General features: G+C 33.7%; 1 protein-coding gene across 2 annotated transcripts in view; it reads right to left on the bottom strand.

The window, feature by feature from the left end:
* LOC106465607 overlaps window positions 1-14,243 on the bottom strand; it is a 66,535-nt gene extending 52,292 nt beyond the window's left edge. Inside the window, exons 1-5 of one of the 2 annotated variants that reach the window (XM_022393532.1) lie at window positions 14,128-14,243; window positions 11,410-11,524; window positions 6,915-6,986; window positions 3,409-3,704; window positions 610-682 (exon numbers count right to left, since the gene is read on the bottom strand). In XM_022393532.1, the coding sequence (XP_022249240.1) occupies window positions 610-682; window positions 3,409-3,632 (297 nt within the window). In that variant the 5' untranslated portion in view covers window positions 3,633-3,704; window positions 6,915-6,986; window positions 11,410-11,524; window positions 14,128-14,243. The remainder of the gene's footprint in view (window positions 1-609; window positions 683-3,408; window positions 3,705-6,914; window positions 6,987-11,409; window positions 11,525-14,127) is intronic. The other variant, XM_022393533.1, reaches the window with a different exon arrangement.
* Window positions 14,244-15,908: the final 1,665 nt, after the last annotated feature.

The following is a 15,908-nucleotide window of genomic DNA, read 5'->3' as shown; positions in this document are numbered from 1 at the left end:
GACAAGATCTTGTCGAAACGTTGTACATTTGGTGTTATGTTAAACTTATATTAAAGTTTTTCTTCATTACCCATTCAAGCCGTCTCCAGCCATTATTAGTCTCAAAGTGTGTTCCTCGTCATCGAATTATTATTATTATTATGTTTAATTCATATTATGAATAAATGAAAATAAACTTTCTTACAAACGTTACAAAGCCAATAAGTGAAAAGAAACTGGAACTGGGGCTTGAACTATGAATATGAAATTTCATACTACTGTATTCATATAAAGCCTGAAAACAACACAGAAAAGTATGAAGTTTTACACTCGTAGTTAAAGTGTTCTGAGTGAAGGGTGACAAGAATGGCTTGATATTCTTGGATAACTCAGCCGGATAGAGCATTTGCCCTGTTAGCCAAAAGTTCTGGGTTCAAGCTCCAGTTCCAAAGTTTCTTTTCACTTACAATGATGTTTGTTATAAAGTTTACTTTCAATAGCTCATAATATGAATTACTAAAATGGAAAATACTATCTTTCTAGAACTAAAAATATACTTCAAGTGTAAAATAAGCCTTTGTTGGAAAAATACTTCTGTAATATTGAAGAAATCAATAATATCTCACTTACAGAATCAGAAAGTGAAGAGTTCCACACAACAGGAGTTACATGGGCATTTTGTCGAGTAATTCTTTTCTGTTGACTAGAAAAAAAAAAATTCTCCAGTGACAATGTACATTACTGTTGTTCTTAAATTCAACATAACCTGAAGCTATCCCAAAACTAATGATACTTTAATTCATTACCACTGTCTAATGACCTTTGAGATAGTCACAAAAATAAAAGGAACATTCACAACTTCAACATATGAACAATGATGCAAGAACTCAGCAAACTGGTGAACAGAAGTTACCTATAAACAAATTTAATAACTAGGGATGCACGGGTACCCTGCCAGATAACTGGCCCCGACTGGTTATTGGGCTACCCATTAATACTCGGCCCCAGCCGAGTGTTGAAGGTAAAAACAGTCGAATCGGGTAATTGAAAATAGCATCTTACCCTTAATCTTTGTGGCAACTACACAATACTAAAAGTTACAGTCAATAACTGTTTTAGTTTAAAAAAATGTGTTCCGAGCAACAAAGACTGACCATCCGCTGAAAGTTGGGGATTCAGAGAACAATAGAGGTTAATAATAGGCATGGCTTGAGAAGTGGATTTCTGGGGAAGGTGGGGTTTTTTGAGAACAATTGGGGTTAGTTAGGGTTTGAGAACTTGGGGCTAGGCATTAATCAGAATAATGATTCTTAAACATGTCAACATCACTGTTTCTGCATTTACTTTCACTGGCCTCACTTTTGGAAGTCAAATGAAGTTTGATTTCCCACAATGGGCAGGATAGCAAGTGTTTACTTCCACATCTCCGACCAGTGCAGACAGCAAACAGGCTTTTAGCAACATTATCACACATGAAAGGTCAAGACTTTCACCCGAAAATACCAAAATGCTACTGTTCCTCAAGTACAATTTAAACAAATTCCAAATATACAGGCATTATGCAAACTGGTGTGCACATTTTTGTTAGTTAATTTTGAATGTTGAAAATAAGATTGGAATGTTCTATTGGTGATTATTTGGTTAAATGTAATAAGCGTCAATTTTGTTTTTTTGTTTCTAATTTCTGTGTATATTTTTGTTGTTTGGGGGGGGGGGGCGAGGGGAGAACCCGGTCTCAGTTCACACCTGGCCCCGGCCGAAGTTTAGTGAAAAGGTACCCGAACCCCATATTCGGCCAAATTTTACTACCCGTGTATCCCTAATTATTACCTTTACAACATAAAGTGCTACAAATCAGGATAACAATATCCTAAGAGAAAATGCTGTTTATAAAATATGAAACTTCAAATATTTTTGGAAGAATGCCAGAATCTGCATCAGAAATTGATGCATTGCACACTGCAATGGTTATTTGCTTATAAAGATTAAATCTGATGTTTTGATTTGAATTGCATAATGCAACTGTATTTTGTTATACTAAAAATGGATTCCAATCATGCACATGTTTTCAACTAGTAGTGCTAAAGTAGCCAGGAGCAGAATGTTGGGCAAATGTTTTGTCAAAGATGTAACTCATAAGCTCAATTGCCCTTAGCATGCATAAAAAAATTAAACACTGAGGAAAATATAAATTGTTTTTCCATCAGCATCAGTTGGAAGAAGTTTTCAACAGACTGTTGTTCATTTTTCTCTTCATTTTTGTTTTCAGCTCCCTGATACAACTTCATTGCAATTACTCAAAAACTTGCAAGAAAAACATGTTTTCCTCCAAAAAGATTCCCTTTCACTGACCAATGAAATCCCTAGTTGTAGACCTAAGTATAAATCATGCCAACTTTGCATCGACATGGACATATAAGTGTAATAATCTGAATTCTCAATACATAACTTCTGTCATTAACTGACAGCCACATAAGAAACTGTTGGAGATTATTTGGTACTTGGCTGGAATTGCCGTACTATTGTGTGAAAGATAAATTAGATAATACAAAGTCTAAAACATTAAATATTTACTGTGAGTAAGATCATGCTTGATTGAAAGAGACATTTCAATGATAATAAAGGATAACAGTAAATACTAAGACATCAGTCACATAGTTGCTTTTTCTTTTAATAAAAAAAAAAAAACAGGTTAATGTTATATGTGAAGTTCTGTTTGGAATATTCAACACTCAACTTGTTCCTAGAACAGAAACATGTAGAATAAAATAAATCACATAACTGTAACAGCATATCAAGGTTCTTTAGCATTAATCAAAACAATTACTAAGAGTAATGTGACAGTATAATTTTAATAGAAGTCTTGTACTGTTTGACTGGTGATCCTTTAACACAGTACACAATTGGTACATGGATGACTTTGATTATTTGTCAGAAAAGATTTAATAAAATACATGGAAAGAGAACCTTAGTAGAACAGCTTATCAAAGTTATTGCATTATAATCATCCAGACATGTTACAAAAAGAGTTCTTAGACATATTAAGCTTTTAATGCTTTTTTTCTTTCAAAGTAATCTTTAACAGCTTGAAATGTGAAATCCTCAACCTTAAGAAAGCTAAAACATAACTAATTTATTTGTTCATAATTGAGCGCAAGCTATATAATGGGCTATCTGTGCTGTGCCAACCATAGATGTCAAAACCTGTTTTAACATGACAATATATATATATATATATATATGTATGTATGTATGTATGTATGTATGTGTAAAAATTTTTTAATATGCTTCCTTTACATTGACAAGATTTTTCAGTTGATACATAAAAATAAATTATTATTACTTGAAAGTGAAAAAGTTTTTATTGAAAGTTAGTATAAAATTAGGATTATATGATACATCAATAAATAATTTACTGAATGTTCTTACCCTTCTTTTAAAAGCTTGTCAAATGTACTTGATGCTCCAGATGTACTAATGTCACTACTTATCTTTCTTTCCAAGTTCTTCTTGTGATATTCTTCATCAGCATCTTCCTTTTCATCAACTACAAGAAGTATTGAAGAAGATTGAGGTCTTGCACAAGAAGCCAAACTTATTCGACGCTGTCTATGACGCCCATATGCTCTTTTGTTTTGGAATCTTGTGATCATTATTGGTTAGTTTTGATAAATCCTTGTAAACACTCCTCTTTAGCAAAATTATAAACACTGCACACCAGACATCTGTAAAAGGAAAAATATATAAATTCAACACTGTTACTTTGAGCTCCATTTGGTTAGTTTAGGACTTCAAAACATTCATGTTTTCAGCTAATATTTCACCTAGTCTTATTACTCTTCTACCCAGATATAGTAAACCTATACATGCTTACATAAATTGATACATGTATTATATTTCATACGTAACTTCTCTGTTCATTATAACTGGTAAAAAATCACAGACTGGCATAAACATAATATTACTGAATTTTTTTGAATTCCTCAAAGGAACTCAACATTTCTTTAATAAAAACTTTCAACAGCTATTACACCTCATCTTTATAATATCATCAAATGTTTCAAAAATAAATTGATACTGATTGATATTTAACTTAAAATTTGTATTCTTGAACCAACTTTAAGCAAATAAAGTTCTTTAACAATAATGTTAAGTTTCTAGTAATTTTCAAATCAAATTTACAAAAGATAAAGTTTTCTGATATTTTTCAAATTGCTAAAGGACTTATCACAATGTCTGGCCTTTTGGCAACTTCTCATACTTTATATCCTTGGACCATCATGTACATGGCAGTACACAAAGTATAAATGCTTTATTTCATAACAAAGGTTAGCAAAATCTTAACACAGATGTAGTACAAGTACCAGTTGCAAACTATATGTCACTGTACTAGCAGAACCTATGTATCACATGAACACCAACAGCTTTTGAAATAAACATACACTGAAAACAAATGACACATGCACCTTGGCTGTTACAATTAATTCTATGTTCAAAGAGTAGGGTTCCCATACTTATCTGTTACAATTAATTCTATGTTCAATAAGTGAGGTTCTCATACTTCTCAAAACAACCAATTCAAGGACCTTTAACAACATTTTCCTAAAAATTCAAGGACCCAACAAGACTGAGTGTAAGCATTGTTGTTGTTCGTGCTTCGAAGTTCGAAGAAGACCACGACATCATTTGGTCTATCTGTGGATACGGAGATGGCTCAGGAGTCCTATCCGAGCCAGGAAGCCTCGACCACATTCCCGGCATATATGGCTTGGTGTCCCGTTCTGAGTCAATCGCACCCGATACTTCCGAGCTGCACGCTTCCCCTCGGCAACCAATCGACGTTTACATTCTGCTGTCACCAAACCCTGCCAGACCTTCGTTCTCCAAAGAAATCTATCCTGGGCGAGCGACTCCCAGTTCACATGGTTGATGTCGAACTCTTGCAGGGATAGTTTTAAACAGTCTTTAAAACGTTTCTTCTGTCCTCCAACCGATCGTTTACCTTCACTAAGTTCACCATAGAGAACTTGCTTCGGTATTCTATCAGCTGGCATTCTCACGAGGTGACCAGCACTTCTAACTTGTGCTTTCTGGAGAAGCGTGTATACACTAGGGACACCAGCACGTTTGAGAACGTCTGTGTCGGGAACTCTGTCTTGCTATTTAACATGGAGGAGCCGGCGGAGACAGCACAGATGGAAGTGATTAAGCTTTCTGGCGTGCCTCTGATACATAGTCCATGTTTCACTGGTATATAGTAGGACGCTCAATACCACTGCCTGATAGACCTTCAGCTTGGTGGTTAGTCTGAGCCCTCTCCGCTCCCACACACTGCGACGGAGTCTTCCGAAAGCAGAGCTCGCACGTGCGATCCGGTGGTCAACCTCTATGTCGATGTTAGAGTCCTTCGAGAGCGTGCTTCCAAGATAGCGAAAACTCTCAACTGTCTCCAGGTTCACATCGTCAATGGATAATTCTGGATCAACTAGAGATCGACAAGGAGCGGACTGAAGCACAATGTATTCCGCTCGGACCATCCCTGAAGGCGTCTGACAGCAATGCTGATAAATACATACTAAACAGTGTTGGTGCCAACACGCAACCCTGCTTGACGCCACCGGACACAGGAAACTCTAATCTATTTGAGGTAGGCGGTCAATGGCCTCATCGTTTATAACGGATGGTCTGTTCAGAACTCCTTCAAAGTGTTCAACCCATCTATCTAGAACCTGCTTCCGGTTTACGAGGAGCCGGCTGCCATCTGAACTCAACAGTGGGAGCAAGGTAGCACACTTGCACCTACTGCACTGCCATCGGCCCATCGCCGCAGGACTTTGGTTGATGTCGTGACGTGTGCTGGACTTGGATTATAGTGAGGAAGAGTTGCGCGAGTCGTCGACCTCACTCTCTCGTCCCTTCCCATGCAGATCCAGTGGCAAGAACAAGTCAAGATGACTGGGGATAGATCAGGATGCAGTGGATGACCGCGACTTCCTATCTGCCTCGCCGCGCTCTTCGCACTCCACAATGCGGTGCTGGTCATTGTAAGCATAGTAAATAATAGAGAACAAGGACTGCTAAGAACAGAAAAAATGAGGGAGCCTGACAAGGTTACTGTTTGATATAAAAATACAGAACCAGGAGTCTCTGGCAGACAGACAGTTTTGAAAAATATTTTCAGGCTTAACATGACACTAGTATCTTAATAATGTACATACAGTTCAGTCAGTTTTTCATCAAGCATTTGCTCCCCTTTGACAAAGATTGTTGGACTTAGCAAAAAAGGTCAACTTTCCAGTGGTCTCATTCTTCACAGCTAGCTTGTCAGCAGATATCTCAAGAGCCTCACTATCATCTTCGAGCCTTCTTTTCTTGGTTTTGAGGCCACCTATTTCATCAAGAAGGGTCTTCCTTTTTCTCCTCTTCTTTTTTTCACACTTCTGATCATCCAGAAGTGCAATATATCTCTTATTGTAAGAGATACAGACAGAACAAACTCTTGTCTATGATACCCCCTACTACTCTAAGATGATCATAAATGCATCTCTGAGCAACGTAGGTTCTATCTTTCATGTTCTCTATTTCAATTTGTCTATTAACTGAAAGCCCTTTTTAGAAATGGTTTTAATTGTGTGTCAATGATAAAAAATCTGCAGTGAAGTCTCAGCACATAAAGTAATAATGAATATTCTATTTATTTCACAACTCCTTTTATCCCAAAGTGTCACATTCAATCAAAAAGTTTTGTGAAAAAATTTTTTAACAAAAATCTCAAATTAATTTGTTTGCACAATTTGTATTTCTTCCTTGCAGAAAATTAGGGCAACTTTTATTTAAAAAATACCAAGATACTGATACCTCTGGTTCTGTGTATAAATAAATTGTGAACAATGCAACAAGTTTTACACTGGAAAAACCCAAAGACAAGTTCCTACCTGTGTTAAAGAACATAATAACCCTGTCTCATGTGTATGAACACGTGTCCAAGCATAGTCATTTGTTTTAACCTGAAAGATTAAAATTCTCAATAGAGAATATATATATATATATATAAGCTCCCATAAAATAAAAGATATATTAATAACTCTTTATCATCTCCAGCTGTACCTTTACACCAATTACGTTAATTGAAAAAAAAAACCTTCCTTAATAAAACAGCTTGAACCTAAAATTAGTAAATACTCTGGAATATGGTTATCTTTTTAACAGTTGTTTAAAACCTCTAATGTTGAATTATTGTATACACATTTTATCTTTTCTGTTTTTTAATGTAAATTTATAACATAGTACAAACAGACCATAATAACCTATTGAAAATGTCAGCATATATTAAAAGTATTGTTACATCTCTGTTTGTTAATTGATTTTCCGTAACTTCGTTCCGACGAAACTTTAGCGACACAAGTCCTTTCTTAATAAAACTGGTTTATTCTTCCCGAATATAACTTTACCGATACACTCAACTTCAACAATCGCGCTAAACAAACGCTATAACGAACTTCAACAATACTCTGACTGCAGATCAATTACCCACTGTCTATTCACACATTACATTACCGCGTGACGTTGTCCCCCTCTTATATATACCCGACTACCCTATATCTAGTAAATACTAGAGCATTCGCCAAAGTACGGGATAGTTCTAGAAAGTAGAGAGCGTGAGAATCACATGATCTCGATGACGCAACAGTATGTTTCAAACAAGTATGTCACAATATAAGATATTTGAAACCATTTTGTTGTAAATTTTCTTGACAATTATAAAGATATTAACATATTAATAGTAGATAAAACACAATATCAAGTAGAATATAAAATGTTTTGAACCATTATTTTGGAACATTAAATTAATTTGTATACAATTTTCAACAGTTTCATACATAGATTTATAATATCATAACAGCAGCAGTGACAAATGTACTGTACACCCAATAGTGTTTTGCTATTCCAAGGAATCTCCAGAGACTTTCAATGATGTATATCTTTTGTCCTTCTGGAGACCCAGAATTTGTTCCTCTCTAAGTATGGTGATAGCTGTATCCATATATTTGTACTAAAATTAAGCAACACGAAATATATGGTAATCCTGTGAAAAGGCTTGTCATGCTGAGAGAGCTTCCTTGACAAACATCACCTAACAGCATAAATTTCATAATAATATTCTAGTATACTGTAATGAAATATTGTCAGATGTACTTAAATTAGACACCATTTTCAATAATGAGTGAAACATTGTGTTCCTTCTTTACCATATTATTGAGATTTCTATGTCACTTTCAGATTTTCTTTTTAATCGTAGTGGTTTTACAGGAGTAATCAGGTTTCCATGACAAATAACATGCACTAATCATATGTACAGTTTGTGCAAACTCTTTCTTTTATTGACCTAGACATGTTTGGCACACTATTTGTATGCATTAAGTGGTATATTTGACATACACTTACAGCAAATGCTGTTGACAATTCACTGAATGTATAATTATTCATATATTAGGTATTGTATATTTCGTAACATATTTTCAATTTCTATTTACCTGTATAGTTCTCAGTCCTAATACTTTTCAATACCCCTTCACAACTTTCTCCTCCCATAGGTGTATTCAAATAGTCATATGTAACCTACACTGGCAATTATTTAGACTAGATGAATGTGTGAAATGTTTGTTAACTTGCATGCTTAGAGGACTCAGATGCTTACATTTTTCTTATTTGTTTCTGGCTACCAACCAACTGTTTCAATGTAAATATTTTATTTATAAACCCCTTAATAACACAGGGTAAGACATTTTGTGACATTTTTATTTCTCCTAATATGTGTAACACTCAGTAGTACAAAGATAAGTGAGGTGGAGTTTATAGGAGTACAACAGGTGCCAGGATTAGGTTCTATCTAAGCATTGTGAGCTTCATTTCAATTTTAAGGAGGCTCAAAGATACAATACATTTTACCTGCAGAGACTGCATATTTCAGAATGTGGTACAGTATGATACCATACGGTTTCTGCTCTCTCAGTTAATATGTAAATTTCTATATTTGCATTCATTTCAATTTGAATGTGAAAAGTCATTCAAGTAAAAACCTCTTCACTTTGCTTCTTGTTAGCTCTATCCAGGACCACTTCTATTAACTGGCATTTAACCAAAGTTCTTGCATGAAAGACAGCACATGATTTCCAAAAACAAAAAGTTGTCTTTCCTGTTAGCAAATCAGGTAGAGGCCAGGAGTTTTTCCTGCCCCAACATTTGAGCACAAGTGGATAGAAGTCATGTTCAGAATAGTGTTTCATGTAAAGACGTCCTTCAATATAAAACACAGTAACAACTTAAGCCAAAAACTTTTCTTTGGTATATTTTGCAGAGATTTTTTTGTAACTTACATTTTAGCACACTTCAGGGTTTTTGTCGAGTTTAGTATAATCTTTAGTATCTTTGTTTCATTATGTTTTCATTTTAACCTTGGATTTATTGCTATTTTGTAACTTTGTTTTAGTTTAACTGACAGGAGGGCACAACCTGGGCTGGTAAGAGAGAGCTCACAAAGATTTAATTTCCCTTCTCGCTCTCTTGTTAGTCTAACACACAAATCCACTAGCCCCTATTTTGTTTTTCTTAAGATAGTCATTGTGATTGTGTTTTTGTTGTGTGAATAAAAAGTATTATTGTGCACCTTCTTGGAGTTGACTCTATCTCCCTGACAAACTCAGAGATTGGAGAGATAAACAGAAACATACTACATAAATCAGAATCCTTTGAACTTCCAGTCAGTAGACCCTAACTGACTACTCTAAGAGAAATGTACAGCCTAGAAATATTACATAGTGGTGGTGATATTTTGGTGTCATGAACCAAAGAATATCATTGTTACAAGTTCTGTGTTCTCTCTAATAGGGTAAATAGCAAGACCTGTGATCATTTTAATAAAATACAATAGTATGAGCATATCTGGAGACAGCTTTCTCTACTGGAAGACAGGTGCAAGATTTTTAGGAGAAATGAGTCTAGGTCTAAATGAAAACAACTGCAGAAAAGGTTAGCTAGATCTGAGGAAGTCCTCTCCTGGAATTTCAAACTTTTGCTAATGTTGCAAAGGTTCCTCACAGCCATCATCTTACAGCCATGAATTCAGTATTACAAGACTCCTGCCTAACACCCATACATAATTCACATGTACAGTGCTATTTAGAATACTAGATAACTCAAAGTACTATGTTAAGCTTGTGCATTGTTAGATGTTTAGAGACAATAGAAGCTTTATTCACTTATCAGTCACCTGTTGCAACAATACTGTGTACAATTTGTAACCAACCAAGGGAAATTAATAACCATAACTAGAGCTGTGCGACTTAATCGATTACCTACAAGTAGGAATTACATAAATTAGTATGATGTAAACAGATTGATTAATATAAATTATGATAGATTAGTTAATGTCATGAAAATAATCAATTTACAAAAATCAGTATTTCACATTATTACAATTTTTAATTATTCCAACAATCAATTAATTGAGTTTATGATTAAACCAATTGTCATGAAAATAAACAACTAGCTGAAATTAATGATTTTGATTATTACTAATTTTGGTTATACCAACTGTCCAAGTAATCCAAATATTGCCATTTTTTTGTTAATCACAAACCTACATAATTGGGTATCTGTGCACTGCCCACTGTGGGTATTGAAACCTAATTGTAGCATTATAAGTTATTTTTTGAACTTAAGTTTGTATAGCTTTGGACCAGCATGGCCTGGTGATTCGAGGTTTCAGGTTTGATTTTTGTTGCCACCAAACTTGTTCCCCCTGTCTACTAAGACTATATGCCACTAACTCGCCACCAACTTTGGATTATTGCATTTTTCTGTCTCTTTTTTTTTGGTGAAGATGTTCCATGATTTGTGGTTCAAAGAACACTGAATTAATCAAGTCATCAAATGTAATTGATTAATGGGTCTGTTTATTAAACTATTAGCAGACACCATAACACCCAGATCTACTTATGTTTGTAGTTCTAGCACTTTAAAACATAATTTTTCCTGTCAGTCTGAAGGTGCAAGTTTTTCTTTGTTAACAGATAAAATATTAAATTGGTTGTTTGATTAAATTTGTGAAATTTTATGACAAAATATCGCAAGATATGACATAAAAGGTTGCAATTTCTCATGAATGGATGGATAATGTTTAGCATCAGCTACCCGATGTTATTTTTCTGTATAAATTCCAGATTTCTCCAGACAACCATTCCATATTTGAACAATTTTGGAAAATTTTTGGTTTGTTCACTGTTTGATATATAATTTCTAGGATAGTTAATCTAAAATTCTAGAATTTCTAGAAATAATATTATGTCAAGTAAAATATTTTTGTGTATAGAAAATTTAATTTTTTTGTGCACCATGCTTCGCTCAGTGTAATATTTAGAATATATTTACCCTTTCCTTTTCTGTTCAGTATTTATACATTACACTATCTTTTATTCCTCTATCTTCTTCGGACCTTTGGACCAACGAGCCTTCAAAATACTGGATGGTCTTCTTTTTTTCTGACCTATGAAAAGAAGTTATTTTTTTGCTTTTAACAAGTCATGTTTTGTAAATGTCTTGGCTGCATTTTCAATGCTCTTTAGACTGCGGATCATGTGCTATTCAAGTAAACATTCATTTAACATAACTTATGAACAGCAAAGAACCATTTATTAGTCCTTCAAGACTGTCCTTGCATAACAACCCTTTGGAATTGTAAAAATTGAACCTACTCTTAACAATTCCTGTATTCTTGTTAATTTATTTTTTCCCTTTTATTGTGACTTAAACCCACTTTCCTGTTTCTTTCAATCTAACAGTGACAAATCACTGTACTCGTCTTTCCACATACTAAATACTAGAGCTTTTAGTTTTCTCAGAGATCATGTAACTGTGAACTTAACCTTGAGATTACATTATCACATATAATATTCAGAAAAATATAAAGTGATATTGAAGTTTTTGTGTCACAGAAAGGGACTCTCATCCATTATTTACACACTTTCTCAAAGAATATATCAAAACATTTAATACTGTCTATTGATAAGGGTGGTAGGACTACCAGCCATGGATTTAAGATTTGGTGGGGTAGAAGTCATCTGCAAATTACGCAATTTTATTTTGTTAACAGGTTGAGTAGTCTTTGGAATACATTGCCTTCAGACTTAGTAGCCACAATAGGATTCAAAAAGTTCAAAATTGGGTTTGATGAGGACTTGGGGAGTCAGTGCTAGATATAATCATATAGGCAAATGGGTGTTTGATGAAACGAATGGGACAGTCACAATGGTCCAAGTGGTCCCTTGGCCATCAAATTTGACAGTGCTTTTACATTACGTGATAATGGGAAGAAAATGTTAAAAAGTATATTAATGTTTGATATATCTTTGAAAAAGTGTGAAGATAACCAATGAGATGCCCCTTTCTGTGACACAAAAACTTGAATATCACTTTTTCTGACTATTGTATATGATAATGTAATCTCAAGGTTAAGTTCACAGTTACATGATCTCTGAGAAAAACTAAAAGCTCTAGGATTTCCACAAACCAAATCCTGCCAAATCTTAAATCCATGGCTGTCAGTCCAAACACCCTTACCACTAGACAAAAAAAATCTGTTGCATCAATATAAATTTTATAGTTTATCACATACATTTAAACTTATCAAAATGAAAAGTAAATTTTTATGTTATCCCTCTAATGCATGCATTTTGAGAAGATGACCATAAAGAAATGTTCAAAACTGTACCATGAGTGTCTGTACATAAAAGTGATTCAGAGAGATAACAGTGTCAATACATGATCTAGTATTACTATTAAAGAATATCTGCAACAGAGCCACATTTATGCACAGCCAGATGCCTCTGGAGGCAAATTCAAGAAACACTGAATAAATTAATGAATTGTGTTTTTTATCTAATTTTGTAATGCAGACACCACAACCCACCACAAAAGATTGAAATACCAATCAAGAGCACTGAACAATCATGTGAATAATCCTGTGATAAGTGACTTGACTAATACAAAGGCTTCATTTCTGGAATGATTATGTGAAATACTGAAATATCTTTTTCTAATTGATATATTTAATTCATTGTTTTTCATAATTACCATTCAAATCAATCTCCATTAATGGGCAATAATGGAAAAAATGCAATATCACATATTAATTGAAACATTATGTAAACACTTTTTGAGAATATAGCATTGCCTCCTATTCCCTAAAGTTGCTTTAATACTTGGAGCATCTAGAATTTTTATTTTTGGTCAAAATGTATCTGACCCTATTCTACTTATAAAAGTTAGAAAAACTGATAGTAATTAGTATAGTAAATAGGAGGTGAGGACAGCAAAAAAAAATATCTGCCTAGGGCAGCACTATACCTTAATCTGGCCCTGATCTGTGATGTATACACATCAGTTCATAATATGGTATAGTTATTTCTAAATAAATATTAACGTTATTAAAATTCTAAACAGTATTACCAACTTAGCAATTTTGCCACTAGCAACAAAAGCTTGTCAAAGCAACCAGTGACATTCAGAAAAAGAAGTCCGCAATTTATAGTCACAAAATCACTCACTAGCACTAGCAGCTAAATATTGTTATACATTTCTGTATTTAGCAAATTAGTGGATGTAAAAATTTCATAATGTATTATTTTAGAAGTGTCTGTTCATTGTAATAAAAATTTCCCATCCTGTATAATATAGAATTTATGTAGAATTATACATTTTTTTCATTCTCTATTGACTTACTAAAACTAAAAGTTTAATATGGTGCCTTTAGTCTTTAGAATACGAAAAATACTAAGTTTTCTCTGACGATTTTCTGCTTTGTCACTTTGTGTCGTAGGCAACACTGATCAGAAATCCTTACAAATTTCTTTTTGAAAATCTATATATAAATATAAAACAATCAACACTGTATACTTCATACCTGTTCGTCACATACTGTAAATTGTAATGTAATATTAATAATAGTAATACTACTAGTAGTAGTACTAGAACTTAGTAGTTAGTCTTAAAATAGTAAAAATACAAAACTAATAGTAATATATTATTATTCCTAACGTAAGCTTTTATTGTTAACAAATATTTATGTTTACAAAAAGTAGATAAACTTACTTTATCCTTTAGCATAATTCTGTAATTTTAATATTTATATATTATTGTTAAGGTATGTCGGTTTTTGAATATAAACGCAAAGATTAAAGTGAAAGCCTAAAATTCATTACATAAAACGTTTCTTTCAATCTCGCGCCAGTTTGACAAATTAAAACTAAGCCCTCTGTTGAATATTAAAACACTTACAAGTGAAATATAAAACATTTATGCCCAAAATTAATTTTTTAAATCACAAGAAAAATAAATGGCAAATGCCTAGGAACATTTTAGCTATTCTCAACAGTAATTTTACAAACATCGACTTGTAATAAACAGATAAAAGAAAAGAGCATTATTATTGCATATTATATAGTGCGATATTTATGTGGCCAGGTAAAGAATACAGATATGTAGTTTCACAAAAAAAAAAAAAACAGTATTGGTTTGTATATTTTTATCAAGCACAAAGCTGCACAATGGGCTATCTGTGCTCTGTCCACCACGGGTATCGAAACCCGATTTCTAGCGTTGCAAGTCCGCAGACAAACTGCTGTGCCACTCGGGGGCAACAGTATTGGCAATTGATTCATTTGGTAGAAAACGAAGTCTGATAATGAATAGTAGAGTCACGGCAACATCTTTAATTAACTTAAAAATTACACATATTACGTCTTCAGCAAACCTATGAAAATAACGAATTGAACAATCTTTAGTATAATTAGTAATATAAAAATATACAATGAAATGAATGAATATTGTTGGGACATTATAAAAAAAGAGCAATTTGAGTAAAGCAAGGGGAAACCAGTTGATTTTCTATTGGAATTGGACTTTCATTCATGATATGCAGACTTAAGTTAGAAATGAAAAGTTTTCTAAGGTAATGGGGTGTGATGACGTTTCATTGTGAGAATACATAGCAGAGTTAGTTGGAGTTTGAAGTTTAAGTCCAGTTCTATTAAAAACTCTCATGTATTCCAAGGCACGTAATTTTAAATGCCGAGAAGTCTTGCCAATCGTATTATGTATATATGACCTTCGAACGTAAGATTGAAGATAAAATGTCTTTAGTTCTAAAAAAGCTACTGATACGATGTGACGATTTGAAAATACAACGGAGTATAATCTGGGGGTAGAAAGGCCTGAGTAGCTTGTTGAGTTGGGTTTTAACAATAAGACTTTATTTTCCAAAGTAAAGAATAAAAAGTATTAGAGGGAATTTGGAACATGATTGGATATTATTTTGTGGAGTTCTTTTCTTAGTAAAAAAAGTTACATGTTACGTTTTCTAGTAAAGATGAAGGATACCCATTCTATCTTAAGATATTCTGAAGGAAAGTTAGCTCGTTATGAATAGAGGTATAACCTGAGCAGACTGAGTAGGCCCTGTGAAGAAGAGTTAAGACTAAGTTTAGTTTGAACAATTTTGGCAAAAAAATTTTTAAAGCGTGTGTACACTAGTATTTTTCCCCCTTAAAATAATGTGTTAAATTCGTTTTTGAACGTGAAAGTCAAGGAAAGAAAGAGTTTACGTGTTTGAGGAATTTGTCAATGTGTTCGTGGCTACGGAAGAGTAAGAATGTATTATCTATATACCTTTTTTTGTAGAGTGCGGGTGTAACGTCAGAAGGACACTTATTCAGCCACGCCTACATTTGCTATGTAAGCTACTGGACAGATCCAGATTGTATTCTTAAATGTCTTGTTTTCCATTTGATTTGACTTTTATTAAAGTATTATTACGTCTCCGTTCGTTAGTCAATTTTCCGTAAATTCGTTCCGACGAAACTTTAGCGACACAA

Source organism: Limulus polyphemus, unplaced genomic scaffold, assembly GCF_000517525.1.
Source record: "Limulus polyphemus unplaced genomic scaffold, Limulus_polyphemus-2.1.2 Scaffold1998, whole genome shotgun sequence".
Lineage (NCBI taxonomy): Eukaryota > Metazoa > Arthropoda > Merostomata > Xiphosura > Limulidae > Limulus > Limulus polyphemus.
Note: the sequence above shows the minus strand (reverse complement) of the source record. Positions and strands in the feature narration are given on the sequence as shown.